The 19,868-nt window shown below is 52.0% G+C and overlaps 10 protein-coding genes across 10 annotated transcripts; 5 read left to right on the top strand and 5 right to left on the bottom strand.

The window, feature by feature from the left end:
- Nucleotides 1-207: 207 nt before the first annotated feature.
- BCR37DRAFT_218752 (RNA 3'-terminal phosphate cyclase) lies at nt 208-1,987 on the bottom strand. Its single transcript, XM_040866447.1, has one exon. The coding sequence runs from the start codon at nt 1,621-1,623 to the stop codon at nt 550-552; it is 1,074 nt and encodes a 357-aa protein (XP_040727536.1). The 5' UTR covers nt 1,624-1,987; the 3' UTR covers nt 208-549.
- Nucleotides 1,988-2,034: 47 nt separating this feature from the next.
- Nucleotides 2,035-2,196, top strand: BCR37DRAFT_335108 (uncharacterized protein; the record flags this gene model as incomplete). The annotated part of the gene is made up of 1 exon (XM_040867170.1): nt 2,035-2,196. A coding segment is annotated over one exon (162 nt), but the record flags the coding sequence as incomplete, so codon positions are not given.
- A 155-nt stretch (nt 2,197-2,351) lies between these two features.
- Nucleotides 2,352-2,783, top strand: BCR37DRAFT_343773 (Las1-like protein; the record flags this gene model as incomplete). Its single annotated transcript, XM_040867525.1, has 1 exon — nt 2,352-2,783. A coding segment is annotated over one exon (432 nt), but the record flags the coding sequence as incomplete, so codon positions are not given.
- An 871-nt stretch (nt 2,784-3,654) lies between these two features.
- BCR37DRAFT_218750 (uncharacterized protein) lies at nt 3,655-4,598 on the bottom strand. The gene has a single exon (XM_040866446.1). The coding sequence runs from the start codon at nt 4,488-4,490 to the stop codon at nt 3,825-3,827; it is 666 nt and encodes a 221-aa protein (XP_040727539.1). The 5' UTR covers nt 4,491-4,598; the 3' UTR covers nt 3,655-3,824.
- Nucleotides 4,599-7,140: 2,542 nt separating this feature from the next.
- BCR37DRAFT_376936 (uncharacterized protein) lies at nt 7,141-7,482 on the top strand. Its single transcript, XM_040868702.1, has one exon. The coding sequence runs from the start codon at nt 7,211-7,213 to the stop codon at nt 7,394-7,396; it is 186 nt and encodes a 61-aa protein (XP_040727540.1). The 5' UTR covers nt 7,141-7,210; the 3' UTR covers nt 7,397-7,482.
- A 4,979-nt stretch (nt 7,483-12,461) lies between these two features.
- Nucleotides 12,462-13,690, top strand: BCR37DRAFT_376952 (uncharacterized protein). Its single transcript, XM_040868703.1, is given in 10 exon segments — nt 12,462-12,514; nt 12,554-12,585; nt 12,637-12,664; nt 12,713-12,893; nt 12,920-13,004; nt 13,034-13,035; nt 13,087-13,272; nt 13,317-13,376; nt 13,384-13,419; nt 13,466-13,690. The coding sequence occupies 7 exon segments, from the start codon at nt 12,561-12,563 to the stop codon at nt 13,374-13,376; spliced, it is 567 nt and encodes a 188-aa protein (XP_040727541.1). The 5' UTR covers nt 12,462-12,514; nt 12,554-12,560; the 3' UTR covers nt 13,384-13,419; nt 13,466-13,690.
- BCR37DRAFT_218739 (uncharacterized protein) lies at nt 13,100-14,146 on the bottom strand. Its single transcript, XM_040866445.1, has 2 exons — nt 13,549-14,146; nt 13,100-13,504 (listed from the first exon to the last, which is right to left on the bottom strand). The coding sequence occupies exons 1-2, from the start codon at nt 14,023-14,025 to the stop codon at nt 13,469-13,471; spliced, it is 513 nt and encodes a 170-aa protein (XP_040727542.1). The 5' UTR covers nt 14,026-14,146; the 3' UTR covers nt 13,100-13,468.
- Nucleotides 14,147-15,202: 1,056 nt separating this feature from the next.
- Nucleotides 15,203-15,733, top strand: BCR37DRAFT_385807 (uncharacterized protein; the record flags this gene model as incomplete). The annotated part of the gene is made up of 2 exons (XM_040870388.1): nt 15,203-15,289; nt 15,332-15,733. 2 exons carry the CDS (start codon nt 15,203-15,205, stop codon nt 15,731-15,733), a joined length of 489 nt encoding a protein of 162 aa, XP_040727543.1.
- A 1,157-nt stretch (nt 15,734-16,890) lies between these two features.
- Nucleotides 16,891-18,465, bottom strand: BCR37DRAFT_331812 (Catenin-beta-like protein; the record flags this gene model as incomplete). The annotated part of the gene is made up of 1 exon (XM_040867037.1): nt 16,891-18,465. A coding segment is annotated over one exon (1,575 nt), but the record flags the coding sequence as incomplete, so codon positions are not given.
- Nucleotides 18,466-19,194: 729 nt separating this feature from the next.
- BCR37DRAFT_334166 (uncharacterized protein) lies at nt 19,195-19,737 on the bottom strand (the record flags this gene model as incomplete). The annotated part of the gene is made up of 1 exon (XM_040867132.1): nt 19,195-19,737. A coding segment is annotated over one exon (543 nt), but the record flags the coding sequence as incomplete, so codon positions are not given.
- Nucleotides 19,738-19,868: the final 131 nt, after the last annotated feature.

Consider the following 19,868-nt stretch of genomic DNA (forward strand, 5'->3'; position numbering starts at 1 on the left):
CAAGGCAACAAAGAAGGACGCAAAGAACGAGGATCAAGCAAGAGCTGTGGAGATACCGTTCACTACGTTTGCAGAGGAGAGCGAAAGTGAACAACCTGCACGGCCTCCAATATCCACTGGTCAAGGGATTGCAGATGCGTCGAGGTCACAATTCTTGCCATCGCTGCAGTCTGGATACATTCCCTCAATGAACGACTCGGACGATGAAGGCGAGCTTGCAGCAGTCAAGGGACCTGCACAGCCCAAGCCACGCAAGAATAGACGAGGACAGAGAGCACGACGCAAGATTCTTGAGCAGAAGCACGGCAAGAATGCCAATCATTTGCTCCAAGAACGTGCGCAGGAACAAGCAGCGTACGAAGAGCGACAACAGCGTCGTGCTGAGCGGACGGGTGCCAACACAATACAGTATGAGGAGGCAGCCAAGAATCGTGCTGAGCGACGTGAGCGACAGTTGCGGCCAATACACGACTCGTGGCAAGCAGCCAAAAGGCAGAAACAGCTGCAGAAGCAACTGCAGCAAGAGGTCAAGCCAACCAAGATTGTCTTTTAGGCAACGGCACGATTCGCATTGATGTAGCCTGTACCAACGCAGCTAATGACAAGATCCTCCTCGCCCTCTGTGATGCTTACTTGCTTGCCAAACAGTTGCTGAATATCCCTGAGAAGCGTGACAATCGTCGCATCCACAATACCCTTGCCAAAACGACACCGACCAACATCCTCGGAGCCAAGAAGCATGCCGATGATGACCATGGGCGCGCTGAAGCGATCCACGCAACCGCCTAGAGCTATTTGCTCAAGCAAGCTTTTGGCACAGGCATCACCCACATCCTCAGGTGTTTCGCCTGGTCCTGCCGCTTGTTCGGCGCCGTAGAGGACACCTTGCGCTGTTTCTGCAACAAGGGACAGTGCAAATCCAGGCGACAGGCCACACTCATCGCCACGACGGGCGTCTGTGTAGAGATGTACATCGCTCACAAGCGGATTGAGGACTCCTCGCGCAGCCGCCACCAGCCGATTCACGTTAGCAGGCGATACGCGCGTCGAGCTGGCAATACCACGCACTCGTTGTACTTTCCCGACTTGTAGTAGATGTAGTGTAGGAAATGACTTGACTTGTGGACACAGAAACTGAACCTGGCCGCCGCCATCTGGTGCAGCACCACGCTTGAGGATGCGAAGCTCCAAGTCGTCCCCGACAAATCGCTTGAGCACAGGTAGCATGCATGTTCGAATGAGATCCACACCTGCATCGAGATTGTCTGTTGTGATGCCCGTCAGTGTTAAGCTACACGGCTGCTTTGCGAAAGGAGCTAGCTGCAAGAGAGGCTCCAGAAAGTAGCCCACAGCTCGCCCACCTGTGCAGGCATGCTCCACCGCACCGCCTGTGATTTGCCCCGGCCGATAGAGCAGTGCGGTACCGGTATAGGAGATCTCAATGACACTGTTATTGGTGAAGCGCTCGAGCAGGCGCAAGAAGGAGATTTCGCAGTCGAGCAGACCTGGGTTTTCCGCCTGTGTGCGGATCTTGTCGAAGCGCAAGGTGCGGCCCGCCAGTGTTGCTAGAACAAGCCGCTGTCTGAGATGCGCATGCCCTTCGAAACGGACAATCTCGACCATCCGCGCCGTTCCTGATGAGTGCGAATGTTGAAGGTCAAGTTGGTCAGAGGAAAATTGTTGAAAATGTCGCGCGACGAGGAGCAGCGCTGAGCAGTGAGCAGGCCTGCAGCTGACTGGAGCTTGGCTAGAGCTTGGCTGGGAAGTGTGTGCTAGTGCTGGCAGCAGATGTCGCGTGCCAAGAAGAAGGCAGCAGTCTCCGATGCAAACAGAGAAGCCATCGTCGCCGTCTTTGAGGAGTATGCAGACAAAGACGGCAGGATCACGGCCAAAGCAGTTGCCCCGGCCATGGCGGCTCTTGGCGCGCAGCTCTCCCAGGCAGACGAGAGCAATTTGCTCAAGCTTGTGGACGGCGACCTGGGCCTCGATGGATTCATAGACCTATGCAGCCTCAAGCTTGGCGAGGACAAGGACGAAGTAGCAAGGGCATTCGCCTTGTTTGACAAGGACGGGACAGGCCGCATCACCATCGAGGACCTGCGGCGTGTGGCTGAGGAGCTGGGCGAGGATGTCACGGACGAGGATCTGGTGGACATGCTGGAGGAGGCCAACCGGCACTACGACGGGCGCAAGGACGTCCTGGGCCAGGGCATCTCGCAGCACGACTTTGGCCAAATCCTGGGACGAGCAGGCGTCTTTTGATCCTGCAACCACACATCCTCGGGGGACACTCTGGATGATCTCTGCGCGTCTTGTATATACTGCTATCATTTATCGTCCAAGAAGCTGCCATGCGCATCACTCCCTGGCGTGACCAGCGTGAGTGGGAACGTGTCCGTGATCTCTTCTACAGCCAAGATCCAGCCATGATCCAGCTTGCCAGCGACAGAGTCCGTGCTTGGGCATGTCGCGGGCGGGTCGCACATGCAGTCATCTCTACCCATCTGCTGACGGCTGCCTTGCAGATGCGAGGCTCTTCTTTGGAATGCCGTATGGTTCTGGCAATGGCCCTCACTCGTTTCGTGAATGGCCTCTTGGACCCAGCACAACAGGCAGAGCATGCCATATCCATGGTGGCATTGGCGCGTCAGCTGGACCTACCAGAGTCGTTTGTTGAGCTTCGGCATGCCACCACACACGATGCACTACCATCGCTCGTTGTCCTCAAGCAGGCAGCGATGCGAGCCCGCGACTGGCTCTGGCAGCATTACTGGCAACCCGTCGCTATACAAGACCTGCCCGTAAAGGTCGATGAAGTCACAGCAGCTCACGTCACAGACATTGTCAAGCAATGGCGCAAGCTTCGCAAATCTAGTCCTCAACATGAGCTCAAGGTCGGGAGTCAAGATCAGCTCACGAGAGACTCGTTGACCATTCTCAAACAAGTGGGTGCCATCAAGCAATCAAGAGCAGGTGCAGAGATATGGGTGACCTGTTTGTGCACTTCTAAAGCGATGCTACACCGAGATACCACCCACGCGCTTTGGGACCCTCTGCTCGATCGCGTCATTGCATGTCAGCCGCACTTTCGACAAGTCATGTTGGAGAGCGGCTCGCGCGCTCTGGGCACACAGGTCAGTCAGCCTGGCGTAGCAGCCTTAGCAGACGATCCCGTTCTGTCGAGACTCAAGGATTGGATGCTATTACTTGCTCAACGGGAAGCGGATGACGCACTTGACCCGCCAGCGGTGCTCAAGTCCCTGTGTTTGGAGCGTGATCTGCATACTGCTGAGCTCCTCAAAAGTCTCGTCTCTGTGCAAGGCTTCAGTGATGCAGCCCGCTATGCAAGGCTGAGAGGGATTGAGCTGGACGAGCTGCCTGTGCAGGTGGTACTCCCTGAGAAGGTGATTGAGAGCACCGCGGATGGACGCTGGATCAAGCATGTTGCAACTAATCGGGCTATTGGCTTTCTTGACCTGCCATAGTCATGGATAGAGCATTGAGAAGCAGAGTATAGACAGCAAATGTTGAAGACCAAGAAATCTATCTGTCTTCCTCGGGCTGTTCTGTCAGTGCAGGTGGTATGCTTGGAACACTAATGATCTCTCCATCGCATTGCATACAAATCAAGATGAAGCATTGGATGGGCCCTTTTGCGGCGCCTTGAACTTCTTCATCGTTGTGCCAGGGGTGTTGCGGTGCAGCAAGTGACCCCATACTGCAACTGGCTTTTGGAAGAGCGCAAGCATCAGCCTCTAGTCGTGCCAGGTATCAGTCTATGAAGGTCTCTCACTGTTCAGCCATGCATACAAGCTTCTACTTCTTCATTCATCCATCTTTGAGTGCTCATCGGATCGTACAACTTTATCAGCTAGCAGATGCAAATCAAAATCAGTATCCCACTTGAGGATCACCCTTTTCTCGCAAACGGTACTCAATTCAGCCAACAGCCCTGTCCTGGTCAAACTTCCATCTTTGACGATTTGACCAAAGGTTTCTTGATGCATGATCATGTGAGTCTTATCAGTAAACTGTTCCATGCATGTGCGCAACTCCCAAGCAAACAGATCATCCTTATTTGACAAGCATTTATCCAAATCGCCGCTGGTGAGAAGCACAACAGCATAGTCACACGCCGCGAGTTGTGATCGAATCTCGAACTTGAGGTCTTGTGAGCTTTGGAAGTTCCTCACATCGCGCCAGACGTTCACCCCTTTTGCCTCGAATTGGAGTTGTAAGAACGCTGCTAAAGCCTTGCCTGCTTGGCTGTGCCGGTAAAGCATTGCGCAAGTTTTCGGTCTCGCTGCTGTCGCCAGTGAAGAAGGGTGGACCTTCTTGGTGTGATTCCAGAGGGTGTTCCTGTTGCGAAATTCGTGTACCATATCTTTGGGGTTGTTTGCAATGCACAAAGTGCACACGATGACCGTGCGTATTATCCCATCGGCGCAGTGGATTGACAACGTATTCTTGGTGCTCTTTCCCCTTGGCATCAGTGGAGTCCTCTGTGCGCACGGGTGAGTAAGCGTGTACCACTACGTGATTGGCAGCTGGAAGTGGTGATGGTGATGCTGGTGGTGTTGTGAGCCAGATCTCCATTCTTGGCCAATTTTCCGGAACTTCACTTAGTTCACTATGTCGTCTACGCACCATGATACATTGATGCTAGGATCATGACACCGGGATTATCAAACTGAGTCTGAGCTGATGCCTAAGCCATATCAACCTGTTAGTGTCTCTCTTTGCCCTGGACGCCGACATGTTTGAGTGGCACATTCAGTCGACGTGAAGACATGTCTGGCGACCATTCTGAAATGGCAATGACGGCAACACACCAGAGGAACCAGCGATGCAATGATGCACCCCTATAGTACTGGTGGAGAGAACCGCTTTAGTGGACACCTAGCCATGGTGGTGATCTTGGCGCCTTGCCATGGCAAGATGTGCAGCGACGCAGTCCTTGACGGGAGTGAGTCAACTTAGCAGTCATGTAGCTGTTTATAATCAACCGTCTGCTCTTGCATTGGATGCACACCCTTCATCTCTGTCTGGCGTCATTGAGTGTGCTGCTACTCGAATGCTACAAAAAAAGGCCACTGACCCAACTCCTTCTCTCCCTCATAGTTCTTCAACATGCCGTCTCGGCGGAGTCGTCAGCACAGACGCGAACGTCGCAAGCAGCGTCGACAACAGCAGCTGACGCCTGCAATGGATCCAACAAATCAGATCACGAGTTTGCTGGCAAGTCTTCAGCAACAACAGCAGGACCAAAAAGAGCTACTAAAAAAGCTCACCCTCGAAGTGCAAGACCTTAGCCGTGGGTGGACGGCGTTTCAGCATAATCAAACGGAGCAGCAGTCAACGATTGCAAAGCTGCTCGCTCGCTTCCGTATGCCGACGTCCACCAGCGGTTGGGTGTTCTTGTTCGGCGTGTACTTCATATGGGAACCAGTATTTGACCTGTACAAATCCTCGGGGTTTATGTCGTCTGCAGAAAGCCAGGATCTGTGGACAGGATGTGTGGAGGCTAGGGTTTGTAGAGGTCAAATACTGATTCCCAGACGACATAAACTCCGAAAGGGACCAGTCAACTGCGGGTAGAAGTTGGGATGCGGAATCTGGCCAGCAACGTCGTGACTGTAGATTGCCGCTGCGTTTGTTAGTGCTGAAACGAGAGCCATCCACGCGTCAAATCATGCACTTCGAGCGTCAGTTTTTTGAGCAGCTATATTGTTGATCCTCTTGTGGTTGGAGGATTTTCTCAAGCAAAGTCATGAACTGGCTTGTCGTATCAAGCGCCGTCAGTCGGTTGCTTACGCTGCTTTCGGCGCTGCCATCTTTGCTGGCGCTGATGTCGGGAGGGCATGTTGTTGTATGAGGAAGAGAAGGTGTTGGGAATTCAAGTGCATAATCCCCCGACTACTTGCTTCTGTTGTCTCTCTGCCACGTCAGCGCTAATGCACGTGACCTTTAGTTTACTCTTAGCTGGCATTGGCAGTCACTGCGAGGGACTCGGCTTGCAAAATCAGACAATGCAAAAGATGCTCGCATTGTGCTCCGAGGAGAGCAATTGGTCGCGTACTTATGGATACTTGCTGCTTCCTACACTCTTACTACAGTGCCATTGAGCCTGAATCTGATTAGGGTGAGGAATTTGGTCTTTCAAACCAAACAAGCCTATTTATTTGGGCTTGAGTTTGGTCGACCAAGCATGAGCCCAAGCATGCTGGACCAAACCAAGCAGCTCAGACTCTTCATGTTTGTGCTTGAGTTTGGTACCAAATAAAGACCAAACTTGTCAAACTCAAACACGAGTTTGGGCTGAGTTTGGCTTACGTTGCGGTATCTTGACCGAGAGCCGAGGGTCCAGGGAGATGCCAAGTCACTAGATGATAATGTCAACAGTCAACTACAGTTCGCTATGTCTTTCAGCACGTCAACCATTATGATGAACATGATTCATCAGACAGTACGGTGGAACATGGGCACCCAGCTACCGAGGCACATCAGACTCTCGAGTGTTTGTCCAGACATACGGTTGCGCAGGTCAGTGCATATCAATTTCCCTCGAGAGAAAGCTCTGTCACGCACTGACCTCGTCGCACTGTGGTCTCGTCTTCATCCGGCTACTCAGCCTCGTCTGTCTCACTCGGGCTCCCAGCGCTCCTATCTTTCCGCTATCACGATGGCACCTGCAAGCTCTCAGCGCTACCTCACGTTCCGACGTATCCCTTCCTATTGGTTCTCCATGCCGCATGGCTTCTCTGTCGCATGGTTCGTGCTCAGACACGTTTCGCTCGCTAGCATCACTCGGTCTTCGCCAAGACCTTCATCGGCAACTGCCAGTGTTCTTTTCAGGGTCTTTGCCATCGCCCACTTCTATTTCGTCTGTTCAGTTGCTTTAGGCTGGCAGTGTATAAAAGGAGCGCTTCTCGCACCTTTGTAGCATTGTCAGCAACATCAGTTTACATTCAATACTATCTTCTGTTTGCAAGTCTCTGTTGCCAAAACCACACTCCTACTACGCTCCCTGTCTCCAACGGTACGCCTTGCCTCGTCTAGTCGTGATCGTTACAGTTTGCTGACCATACGGCAGGTTTTACCAGAGACACCATTTCAAACATGTCCAACATTCCAACACCCGAAGACTTCTTCAACTTGCATCAGCAAGTCAGTGGCCTCATCACCGAGATGCAGCGCCTTGGAGAAGCCAATGCTCAGCTTCGAGCAACGGTCGAGTCTCAGGCCGCTAGCCTGGAGTTTCAGCGCCAGGCCACGGCCGAAGCACCCTCAGCCCACGTCAATCGACACCTTGGTAAGGTTCACCCAGACCCAAAGTCATTCGATGGGTCTAGTGACGCCGTGCCCGTACGAGACTTTATTGACTCTTGTGGTTTGAAGCTCTCCGCCGAGCGAGAGCGCCTCGTCACGGAAGCCGAGCGTATCTCTTACGTTGGTGGGCTTCTCACTGGTGCTGCCCTCAAGTGGCGTCGCTCGTTTGTCGTGGCCGATCCACACAACCCCGGCTTGACGCGCCTCACTTTCAACACTGTCAAGGAGCTGTTTGACTCCTTGGACACTGCCTTTTCTCGAGGTGACGAGAATGTCGAAGCTCGCAACGAGCTCAAGAAGTTGCAGCAAGGAAAGACGTCCGCATCCCGTCATGTGGCTGCGTTCCGCGCCATCACCGCGCCTCTGGATCTGACAGATGAGACCAAGGTCTTCGAACTTCGTCGCACCTTGAATCCAACTTTACGTTCGATCCTTTCCTTGTCCAACCCATCAAAGAAGGACTTTACCCAGTTCTGCGAAAAGGTGGTTCAGTGTGACGAAAACTTGCTCGAGAACGCCCAGGATGAGGGGTTGGACCATTATCTCTCAGGACGCAACCCAATATCCTCTGTCGTCCGCTCCACCGCTCCTCGCGCCTTTGGAGAAGTTGTCATCAAGACTGCGCCTGTTGCCACCACCACTCAAGGAGGCGACCGAATGGACCTTTCTGCAACCACAACTCGCGCACCCCTCACCGATGCCGAGCGTCAGCGTCGACGAGATTTGGACTTATGCAGATACTGTGCTAGCCCTGATCACAAGGTGCATGACTGCAACGAACGCCCAAAAGGCCAGGGCAATCGGAAGTAGTCCCGACTATCCTCTCTTCCATCACTCTGTGCGCAACGACGGAAAGCAAGCTCCTCCCTTCGGGCTTGTCTCCTCTCCTCACTCTCGCCCTTGCGTCTCCTCATCGCATGCTCGCTGTCACCATCTCCTCGGGGTCTCGCTCTTCGGACAGTTTTGCTATGCTTGACTGCGGCGCAACCAGCAACTTCATCGATTCCCGTTTCGTCGAACGCTTGCAATTGCCCACTTCGCCGCTGCCATACTCGGTCAAACTCGAAACGATCGACGGTGGTTCACTCTCAGATGTGGAGCTCATGACTTCCCCTCTCAACCTCCGGGTAGGAAGTCATACTGAGCTCTTGTCCTTTGCTGTCACGGATTTGGGTCGCTACGACGCTGTTCTCGGGTTGCCATGGCTGGAGCGCCATGATCCCCAGATCACGTGGTCAACAGCCGACCTCAAATTCCCTGACACATGCGCTTCACATTGCGACGGCTCGCTGCACACTCACACGGGGACTCCGCCAAGTGACGCTCGCCTTCTCACAGTCGCGGACGTCCACATTGTTGCACCGGGGTCTTTCAAACGTCTTGCCCGCGATCATGACGTTCTCTACCTGGATTTCACGGATTTGCTTGGCGCACGGCCAGAGCTCGTCGAAGGTCTTGCGGAAATCGATGTCGAGCCAAGTCCAACTGCTCTCGAGCCTGCACAAGCGTCGATTCCCGCAAAATACCATGACTTTCTCTCAATTTTCTCAAAGGTGGAAGCTTCTCGACTCCCATCGCGTACCAAGCATGACCACAAGATACCCCTGGTTCCCGGGTTAGGGTTAGGGTTAGGGTTAGGGTTAGGGTTAGGGTTAGGGTTAGGGTTAGGGTTAGGGTTAGGGTTAGGGGGTTAGGGTTAGCCCTCGGCAATATCTCTGTGTCCGAAAGCCCCGCTGGCGCCTCGGCTCTGTTTGTCAAGAAGAAGGATGGGTCTTTACGTCTATGCATCGACTATCGCGGCCTCAATCGCATCACTGTCAAGAATCGTGCGCCGCTGCCACTCATATCGGAAACCTTGGATCGTCTTCACGGGGCGAAGGTCTTCACGAAGCTCGACTTGCGCGGCGCGTACAATCTATTGCGCATTGCAAACGGAGATGAGTGGAAAACCGCTTTCCGCACGCGTTACGGCCACTTCCAGTACAATGTCATGCCGTTTGGATTGACCAACGCACCAGCCTCGTTCCAGACCATGATGAACGATGTCTTGCTCCCTTTTCTCGACATTTCAGTGGTGTGTTATTTGGACGACATTCTGGTCTTCTCTGAATCCCAAGCAGCTCACGACGTGCATGTCCGAGAGGTTCTGCAAGTGCTTCGAGAACACTCCTTGTACGTCAAGCCAGAGAAATGCGTCTTTGACAGCGACACAGTCGAGTTTTTGGGATATGTCGTCAGTTCCAAGGGTATCAGCATGGACAAATCAAAGGTATCGGCCATTCTCGATTGGCCAGCTCCACGATCAGTTCACGATGTTCAGGTGTTCAATGGATTCGCCAATTTCTATCGGCGCTTTCATCGAGGGATACAGCAAGATTGCCAAGCCGTTGTACGACCTTTTGAAGAAAGATACGGGACCCTTTGTTTGGACTGAAGAGGCTGCCGCGTCGTTTGGACTTTTGAAAAAAACGCTTCACCACGGCCCCAATCTTGATCCACTTCAACCCGGATAAGGAGATCTTCATCGAAACCGATGCTTCTGACTTTGCTCTGGGCTGCATTCTCTCTCAACATGGTTCCGACTCGCTCCTTCACCCTGTTGCCTTCTTCAGCCGCACGTTCGCGCCAGCTGAAATCAATTACCAAATCTATGACAAGGAGATGTTGGCCATTGTGGAAGCTTTTCGCGTGTGGCGACAGTATCTTGAGGGCTCTGCTCACACTATCACGGTATGGACAGATCATCGCAACCTTGAGTACTTCAACACTACGCGAGTACTCAATCGTCGCCAGGCACGCTGGGCCGAGACTCTTGCGGACTACAACTTCACCATCGTCTACCGCCCGGGCGCTCAGCAAGGCCGGCCCGATGCTCTCTCGCGTCGTGAGGATCTCCGCACTCCAGGGGGGATACTCCTGGCTCTGCCAACTTGCGCGCACTTCTTCGTCCCGGACAGCTTGTCTTGAGTGCTACGCAGAATTCCATCTCTGCTCTCGCTTCTTCCCTCAAAGAGCAAATTATGGCTGCCTACACTACGGATGACGCTGTGCAAGAGCTCTTGGCCGCACTCTCCTCAGAAGCTCCGGCCTCCTCTGCTCCCGCGCGCAACTTGGACAACTTCGAGCTACATGACGGCCTCTTGCTTCACGACTGCCGAGTTTACGTCCCCGACAGTGTGGATCTGAAGTTGTCTCTATTGCGCCAGCACCACGACAGCCCCGTCTCGGGTCATTGGGGAGCATTGAAGACTTTCGAGCTCCTTGCTCGTTGTTTCTACTGGCCAGGTATGCGCGCGTATGTCAAACGGTACGTCGCTTCTTGTGACACCTGTGCTCGCAACAAAGTGGTTCGACACAAGCCTTATGGTGAGCTGCAGCCGATGCCTATCGCTGATGGTCCTTGGTCCTCGATATCTCTGGATTTCATCGTCAAGCTGCCGCCTTCCAATGGTTTCGACTCCATCCTAGTTGTCGTTGATCGGTTCACCAAGATGGCTCACTTCGTGCCCTACCACGAGTCTACCAGCGCGGACGGGTTTGCACAGTTGTTCCTGGATCGGATCTTCGCCTTGCACGGCATGCCTGTTTCCATCGTCTCCGATCGTGGCTCGGTATTCACATCCAAATTCTGGCGAGCGTTCCTCAGTCACTTTGACCCCCAAGTCAAGGCTCTGTTGTCAACTGCCTACCACCCAGAGACTGATGGGCAGACCGAGCGCGTCAACGCTATCTTGGAACAATACCTCCGATGCTACTCCAACCATGCACAAGACGACTGGGTGTCTCTACTCCCGACGGCCGAGTTTTCCTACAACAACGCCCATCAAGAGTCCATCAAGACCTCGCCCTTCTTCGCTGCATACGGTTATCATCCACGTTTTGGCTTACACTTTGGCCACGGCTCTGACACTCGCAATGTTGGCAGTCTCGATATGACCCAACGGCTGCGGGATATTCACGCCGAGCTCAAGCTACACTTGCAAGAGGCTCAGGAGTTGCAGAAGCATCACGCTGACACTCACCGCCTTCCGCAGCCCAACTTCCAAATTGGCCAACGAGTGTTGCTGAGCAGCAAGCACATCCGGTCCGATCGGCCTTCTTCCAAGTTGGATGCTCTTCGTCGTGGGCCTTACCTGATCACCAAGTCTTACGACGACCGCGCCTTTGCCCTTCGACTTGACCCTGGCACCAAGATCTTCAACGTCTTCCACCCCAAACTACTTGAGCCTTACCATGAAGCCACCGGCGACGTTGCTGGTCCTGGTCGTGTTCAGCTGCCACCTCCACCCTTGGTTGTCGGCCAGCATCTTGAGTACGTTGTGGAACGAGTTGTCGATGTACGCCCTCGGGGTCTTGGCTTCCAGTATCGCATTCATTGGGAAGGTTACGCCGACTCAGAAGATTCCTGGCGGCCTGCTCGTGAGATCTACGACTCTCTTCCAGACTACGTCCGCGAGTTTCATCATGGCCATCCCAACGCTGTGGTTCCACCCTTCGTCCAGCTTCTATGATTCGAGACGAATCCCTCGAGGGGGGGATTCTGTCACGCACTGACCTCGTCGCACTGTGGTCTCGTCTTCATCCGGCTACTCAGCCTCGTCTGTCTCACTCGGGCTCCCAGCGCTCCTATCTTTCCGCTATCACGATGGCACCTGCAAGCTCTCAGCGCTACCTCACGTTCCGACGTATCCCTTCCTATTGGTTCTCCATGCCGCATGGCTTCTCTGTCGCATGGTTCGTGCTCAGACACGTTTCGCTCGCTAGCATCACTCGGTCTTCGCCAAGACCTTCATCGGCAACTGCCAGTGTTCTTTTCAGGGTCTTTGCCATCGCCCACTTCTATCTCGTCTGTTCAGTTGCTTTAGGCTGGCAGTGTATAAAAGGAGCGCTTCTCGCACCTTTGTAGCATTGTCAGCAACATCAGTTTACATTCAATACTATCTTCTGTTTGCAAGTCTCTGTTGCCAAAACCACACTCCTACTACGCTCCCTGTCTCCAACGGTACGCCTTGCCTCGTCTAGTCGTGATCGTTACAGCTAGCGAATTTTGATTTTCATCGACTTTGGCGGTTTGCTCCACTCTTGTCTTGTCACTTCAGGACGAGATGGGATGATCAGCGCATGCATCTGCTCTGCACCGTCTTGCTGCTCGTAGACAACACCTCACAGTCCTTGAGCTTACACATTCGAGCCTGTGGCATCTGAAGGTGCTCGATCACTCTTCTCAAGACATGTCGTCCTCTACTCACGTGAGCAGTGCATGCTGCAAGCGCGAGACCTTCGACTGACCTACAAGTAGATAAGAAGAGAAGTCTCCCACAGACAGTCTCGACGAGTACAACAGGCTCGCAGGATCTATGGAGCGTATCGATATACCATAAAGATCCAAGCGCACGTCGCATGGCTTCTCTAGGACCGATAGTCCCTCTACAAAGACACTACGACTCGCAACGGCACTCTGGCCACAAACGCCATTGCGCGACGCCACATGGAACAACATCACGGCACATGCACGTTACTTGATGGAAACACACCAGATTCTGGTTGATGCGCAAGGCAGGACGGTCACATGGCATCACCGCACGTTGAGAAGGTCCAGACGGTCATTCACAAGTTGGAAAAGGCTTTCCCTATCCTGGAACGAGCTCATGGACATTGGATTGCCTTGATTATCTGTCAGACCACGTCAAGGTGGTGAATGAAGCGGTGAGAGTGTCCCTGTACCTTGCAAGCTCTTGACTGACGCGCCCACAAAAGCGCAAAGCGAAAGTCTACAGAGAGAAGACTACTGCTGCTGCTCCCCAAGACGATGACCTCAACGACGCGCACGACGTTGTCCATGGGGCGTCGTCTGCTCGCGTCGATGACGAGAACATTCGCTGCGAGATACCCGCTTCCGTCCCCTTTGAAGACGATGATATTGACGAGACTGCATCGAGAGTTGTGGGTTTCTCCTCTTGCCTGCTGTACCTCACTAACATTTTCAGTTGCAGCCAACTTCTTCTCAGCACAATGTGAGCCTATTATGCGGAGGAAACATTGGCTAACAAGATGTAGCATCAAGCAGACAAGAATGCGCATGTTTCCAAGGCAAGTCCGTCCCATCTTTGATGTTAAAAGACTGACCAGTGGCCAGAAGTCAAGCAAAGATCGATCCACCTCCTCGTCTCGCAAGGTATGCACTTCTGCTACTCCTACCATGACTTACTAACGATGTATTTCTAGTCTTAAAAAAACATCAAAGCTATCACGCAGAGCACAGGACGCTGAGCAGGGCAGCGCTACTATGACCAAGGCCAAGACAGCAGCATCACAAGCACAAAAGGCGCGCAAGTCTGCCAAGAAGGCCAAGAAAACGGCAGCACGTCTGTAGTGTGTCGTAGATGGTCTAGTTGCTACACCTACTGTCGCTACAGCATCTATTGAGCTTAGCCGTTGGCAGGTGGTATCCTCTGGTAATCCTCCGGTTGACTCTGGTAAAGGCGTGCTTATTTCCGCCGGTAGTTTGCCGGTAGTCTGCCGGTAGTCTGCTGGTATTACTGCGCCTGCGAAGTTAGGGATTTTGCGCCGGTATTCCGCCGGTATTCTTCTGGTAATTTCCGCCGGTAATCTGCCGGTCCAAATTTTCCGTAGGGCGTAAGAGCACAATGACCTCGTGGCGTATACACATGGGCATCGATTGCGAAAAACAAACATGTATTTTCACTCGTATCTTCACTCGTAGCTGTCTCGTGGGGTCATGTCTTTTGGTCAGACCGCATATGTTTGGGCTGTAGCTATTGAACAAACATAGCAAGTATCTTTGCTACCCGACTGGTTTACTGCAGCTGCAGCTTCAGTTAATGTGAACTGAGCTTGACCGACGCGCAAAAAGTGAAAAAGTTCAGCGTATCTATTTGGCAAGAGGCAGCTACCTGCCAGTCGAGCCCTGTCTGGATATGGGTTATGCGAATGCTATTGACTACAAATGCACATTTGACTCAACTGTAGCTGCTAGGAACAAATATTCGTTCGTTCATACGAGACGCCAAATACAGCTGGTAGGTTTCGGACAAATAGCGTTGGAGCCCATGTGTGATATTTGGTTTGAAATTGCCACAAAGACAAATATTTGCTTCGTCCTCGCAGACTTTCGCAGACGCTCCAAAACAAAGAACCAATCGCAGCAGCTGCAGCAAAGTTGTGTTTGTCAAAAGATACGAGCCTTCGATATCAGGAGCAAAGTCCAGGAATGTTCAGCTGTGCACCTCGCTTTCTAAACGACTCGCTAAAATCTCATTAAGGGATAGATAACTTATTTCGGCTAAAAGTTCATCCATGCAAACAATAGTTCATCAAATATTTCCACATTGGATAAACACCTCCGCGTGCATTTGCCATGCGGACGGCTAACTGCATGATGGACAGATCATATCAAACCAATTTGCACATTTCTCGCAATATGCTCTCAGCTCTTGAACACAGACTTCGTATGTTGCAAAATAATCATGTCGCTAATGATTCTGGGCCAGGCCGAAGCAAATGTCTCGTATCAACCACGAGCGGAAATATTATTCTCCTTCGACTTGAAATTGCAATCAATATTTGTGCTTCCCCCTTTCCGGTGTAAGTAACAAATAGCCCAGCATTTGCAATTTTAAATGTGAATTCTCGGCTAACATCTCCGATCAACAAAGTCTGCACGCGACTTTCCGCAACTTCCGTCTCGCAACATTATAAAAGCAGGCGACTCGGCGAGTCCCTCCATATCGACGTTTACGGAAGACATCGACAGCGACCAAAAAATCCCCCAGGTCACTGCTTTATACTACACGTACATATCCCTGGACTCAGTCATCAAAGACTTATACTGATACACAGCGAAGTTACTCAAATGTCTCCTGCAGAAGGTTCTTCATCGCGACTCAAGCGCCACGCTGGGCTCCTAAGCCTAATCTCGGTCTTCGTTCTTGATCCCAGCGTGAGTCACATGGCTGCAGGTACAGGCGTTCAACCTTGTTAGTTGGAATTGAAAACTGGAGCGGACTATCAGAAAACCCCACAAGCCTGCAACTTAGTGCGAGTCTGCGGCAAAACGCTTCCGGAAAACTGTAAGCCGGTTGATATGATCGGAACAAAATGCATCGATCAGAACTGGTTCGCAATTCAAACCTGGCAGAAAAGTGGGAGCTACGATGACTGCTCCGAGAAGCTAATCAGGAACAGGGCTCCACCTGAAGGGCTTGAATCTTTAGTGGCTGGTTATTGCCCGTCGAAAGGGCAATCGGTTTCCGATCGTGGCAGTCCGCCATTGGCGAAGTTGTTCTGGGACAAAAATTATCAGACAGAACTTCACTACGCGGTCAAAGTTGATCCTACAACGGGCAAGCACAGGCTCGTATTGGGTGGTTGCGACGAGGAATGACTGAACATGTCCTTGTTTAAACGCCTCATCACCTAAAACCTCTGTTTGTGTCCCCCGGCTATCCTTTTGTGCTCAACCACAACGACCGATCTAGACCTCGTCGCCTGGTTCATGGGAATTTCTCGTTCAGCATCTTCAACAGTTGCTTGCTTTTTTCTTATTCTAGTCTGACGGAGATGTCAAGACAGCCTTCTACTGCCTTGTTCTCCATTCACCAATTTCGTAAACAGGTAAAACTTCCACTGCCTACCAAGCTTTTTTTTGACTCGCCCAGCTCTGCCTCGCACCTTGTGCTGAGGGTTCAGCTTCCAACCTTTCCCCTACGAGGCCAATTTGAGTCCAGTCATTACACTAGGCGTCGTGTCACGGACCAATCTGCTCACCCTCTGCAAAACCCGCAACACCCCGCTGGTGCCACACATTGTCTTCCCCGTACGTAGCTTCTTCGGTCTACGTCTTTGACATTCGTCGGTAACACTCTGCTCAACAACAACGTCTCGATTTGGCCTCCAAGCACCGTGATTGTCCTTTGTCTTTCTTCTCTGCTAGTCATTTCTGTAGATCTGGCAAGCAGCTATGGACATCATGGGACAATAGCCCGTCCTTCTCTCCTTGGTCAGCAATTCGACTATTTGCATCTGCCTCTCTCTTGTCGGGCACAATGCGTTACAAATTCTGAGAGTGTGCTATTGCCTTAAAACACAATGTCTGAAGGGCTGAAAGAGCAACAAGGCGATCACAATGGAGCAGCTGATGAGGCCTAGGCGAGACCAGAACACAGGCAATAGAAATAGGGCACACATTTGATGATAATTGGCTTGATTATAGCCCTTTCCGGAGAGATAGGCAAAGTGAGCGAGAGAATACACAGCTGGTTCCACTGAATGAGCTGCTCGAGCAACAAGAGACGCCATGATAGCATGGCTAGTCGTATCTGCCTGTTCAAACCGATGACGCCCATGAATATTGGCCTTCTTCCATCTATCCTGAAGGGTGAACGCATCGAGTCAAGTCATATCAATGTACTCGAGTGACGGTTGCTGATTGCTGATTGTTCATAAGGTCGTAGCGCTTGCATGTTGCTCCATCGCATCCGCAAGGGTTTCGACCATATCTCTTTCCTCCTTGGCCTCTCGAACGCGGTCCGCTGCCTCTTTGTCTCCTTCCGAGATTGCTTCCTTGACCACATCTTCCAGACCCGTCGACATCTCGCGCACGGTCTGAATGACTGATGCAGGCGTCAGGCTAGCTTTTGTCAACTCGGCAAGAATGAACTTGCTCATCTCGGCATCTTCCGCAGATAGCCAAGCCAGAGTGATATCGCAGAGCTGCAACGCATCGAGACCACCTTCATCCATCAGACTGAGAAGGTTGACAAGATCATACTCTCGTCTTTCGACGGCACTCATGGTCGCTGGACGCGCAGCTTCTGCCTGTACAATCTTTGCTTGTACTTCTTGACGTCGAGCAAAGAGTTGAACATGGACGCCCACGAGCTGAATGAGCTTGGCGTACTGTTTCTCGCCAAATTTATTGAGCACGCGGATACGTTCTGGCTCGCCTGGATTCAAGGTGCGGAAGAAGGATGCAAACAGGCCGAGGAGATTCCGCAGTACTGACTGTTCTGGCTTCTTCATGAATGTTGCAAAGAGATGTTTGAGCAAACCTGCTTGAACGACAGCAGCACAAACAGCACCACCTTGCCAAGATCCACATGCAAAGTCGAGGACCTCTAAAGCGCGCCTTTTGGCTTGTTTTGCAGCTTTCGGATCAGTCATGAGGCGTTCCATGAGGCCAACACCTTCTTGTTCGAGAAAGTCATCTTTCCCAGTAGGTAAAGAGACGAGGCGACAGAGCACATCAAAGCAATTCTCAAGAAACTCCTCGTCAAAGGACATTTTGACTGGCTGCTTTTTGCGATACGGCGCGAGACAGAGCAACATTGCTTCAACACCTTGCATTCGAATGCATTGGAGAGCAATGTTTGGGGAGGCAGTATCGCTGACGATCAGTGATAGCAGCTCTGCTGCATACTGCTTGTTTTGGGCGATATCGAGAGCAGACTTGACATCTTTTTGTTGTATCCGTGCAACCAATACATTCACTATACGTGTTGCTTCGGCAAGCTTTCGCTTGAAGGTATTGTCCAAATTGCAGATATTTTCCAAGATGAGCAATGTGTCGTAATAAGCCTGTTGCTCGTGGGCCACTTGCTCGTCAAGACGTGCAAGGTTCTGTACTAGTGCTGGCAAGACATTTGCAGCATCCAAGCCTTTCAGAAGTTGCTCCATTTCCTTTTCTGAGTGTTGCACATTCTCGTCCAAGCAGCTATTGAGCACCTCAACAGCCGCACATGCAATATCTGTATTCTCATGCCCGAGCAACTCAGCACACAGCTCAGCAAGTCCTGCTTCCAGTGCCACGGGGTACAAATGTGCCGCTTCAGAAAGAAAATCAAGCTGCCGCACTTCCGCATCGAGCTCCGCTTCTGATTCCATGAATCGTGATGGATCATCAGAGAAGCGTGCACGTTGCTTCTCATTCTTATTGAGGGCTTTACGCGTGCTCGTGATGCGACGTTTGACAAGCGTCGCATCAATCACAGTGGGCGCAATAGACTCTTCGTTGTTGTTGTCATCTTGCTGGTTGACAAAGTCAATAGCTTCTGCTTGTTCGGCAGAAATGCCACCTTCGAGGAATCGAGCGTCTTCATCACTAAAGACTTCTTCATCGCTAGCAAGATCTTCGACGGTTGCTGCCGGAGGCGGTAGAGAAGCAAAGCTTAGTTTTGCAGCTTTTGTGGGTGGCTCTTCAACAGCCGGTTCAGCAGCTCGTTTTGAGCTAGTCTCTCGGGTCATAGATCTCTCTTTTCAGTGGCTATAGCAACTGAAGCATTTGTGTCCAGGTCCAAGTTTCAGTCTCAGTTTGTGCTTTGTGGATGAAGTCTTGAATTTCTCACGTCTGGCAGCACTCGAGGAGACTTGGATCCTTGAAACATAAAAGTCGTTAGTATGATACGTGATATGATGTGCAAGTGTTCATGATAGGTGTAGAAGTGTCTGGCAATGATGGAAGCCAATTGACGCGCTGCCCATGGCCTCGTAACTCTGATAGAGCCAAATGATGCCGAAACTCGACAATCAGTCTTTCTCGCGTCTGTCAAACACAGCATTCCCATCGTTTCTGCGGCTAGAGGATGTGTGCAGCGTACATCAAGCGCGTCTGCCACTGCTTTTGCGCTTCCTGGTCACACCCGAGACATTCTCCCCATCCACATCCATCGCATGCTCTCCATCCTCTTGCAAGCCGTCACGACTCGCCACAGCAGGTCGCTTCCCACGAGCACTGCCAGACGTCTTGCTTTCTGTAGTGGCTGATGTTCCAGCGAGTTCAGCAACTGCCTGTGCATGCAGCTGTTTCTTCAACGTTCTCGCCCTGGCTGATTCATAGATTGTAGTCCGTTGCGCCTGTAATGCAGTCATCATATCCTCACACGTCTCTAGCCATCGCGACAACTTGTCTTCTATCTCTGGGAGCGTGTCTGGTCGACAATCCCGACCGACGCATGACTCAACGGTGAGTATTTGTTGGGCGCTATTGAGTTTGCCAGAGAGGAGGGACGCGTAGAGTGCTTCGATGACGAGTTCTTCAGCTTGTGCTGGGGTAGTAAGGTCGAGCGCTTGCATCATGTCGGCGTAGGAGATGGATGGCGCATGACAGAGTGTCAAAAGACTTAGAATCTTGAGTTTCCTAGTCGCCTTCGGGGAGATGCTGGGTAATGATGGTGTATGTTGCGTATAGTCACTGTATGTACCGTAGGAGAAGAGCTCAAGCAGTCTGAGCTGCTGAAGGTCGCTCTCATCGCCGTCTTGCCTGAGTGCGTCGATATGCGGTGCTGTGAGAAGGTAGTTGAAGGAGAAGAGCGTTGGGTCGTCGATAGCCTGCTGGATGAGGTGAACGAGCGCCTTGCCCTTTGCCTGCTTTGCGAGTAGGCTGTACGCCTCTGCTGAGCCTGGCATGGTCTCTTGTATTGGTCTGGTGTCGTCGTCGTCGTCTGCACTCTACAAGACACGGTCAGGTTCACTGTCAGTACTACACAGACCTGCTCACTTCCTCTGCTCTTCCCTTGATCCTC

The sequence above is a fragment of the Protomyces lactucae-debilis genome, assembly GCF_002105105.1.
Source record: "Protomyces lactucae-debilis strain 12-1054 chromosome Unknown BCR37scaffold_3, whole genome shotgun sequence".
Lineage (NCBI taxonomy): Eukaryota > Fungi > Ascomycota > Taphrinomycetes > Taphrinales > Protomycetaceae > Protomyces > Protomyces lactucae-debilis.

Excerpts from the sequence above, each read along its gene's own strand:
- BCR37DRAFT_218752 (XM_040866447.1), bottom strand. The coding sequence starts at position 1,623 with ATGGTCGAGATTGTCCGTTTCGAAGGGCATGCGCATCTCAGACAGCGG.
- BCR37DRAFT_218750 (XM_040866446.1), bottom strand. The coding sequence starts at position 4,490 with ATGCCAAGGGGAAAGAGCACCAAGAATACGTTGTCAATCCACTGCGCC.
- BCR37DRAFT_376936 (XM_040868702.1), top strand. The coding sequence starts at position 7,211 with ATGCTCAGCTTCGAGCAACGGTCGAGTCTCAGGCCGCTAGCCTGGAGT.
- BCR37DRAFT_376952 (XM_040868703.1), top strand. The coding sequence starts at position 12,561 with ATGTCGTCCTCTACTCACGTGAGCA. Across the intron at positions 12,665-12,712 it reads CCCACAGACAGTCTCGACGA|ATCCAAGCGCACGTCGCATG; the intron begins GTACAACAGGCT and ends TATACCATAAAG. Across the intron at positions 13,273-13,316 it reads ACGAGACTGCATCGAGAGTT|TTGCAGCCAACTTCTTCTCA; the intron begins GTGGGTTTCTCC and ends TAACATTTTCAG.
- BCR37DRAFT_218739 (XM_040866445.1), bottom strand. The coding sequence starts at position 14,025 with ATGTTTGTTTTTCGCAATCGATGCCCATGTGTATACGCCACGAGGTCA. Across the intron at positions 13,505-13,548 it reads ATGTTTTTTTAAGACTAGAA|CTTGCGAGACGAGGAGGTGG; the intron begins ATACATCGTTAG and ends AGAAGTGCATAC.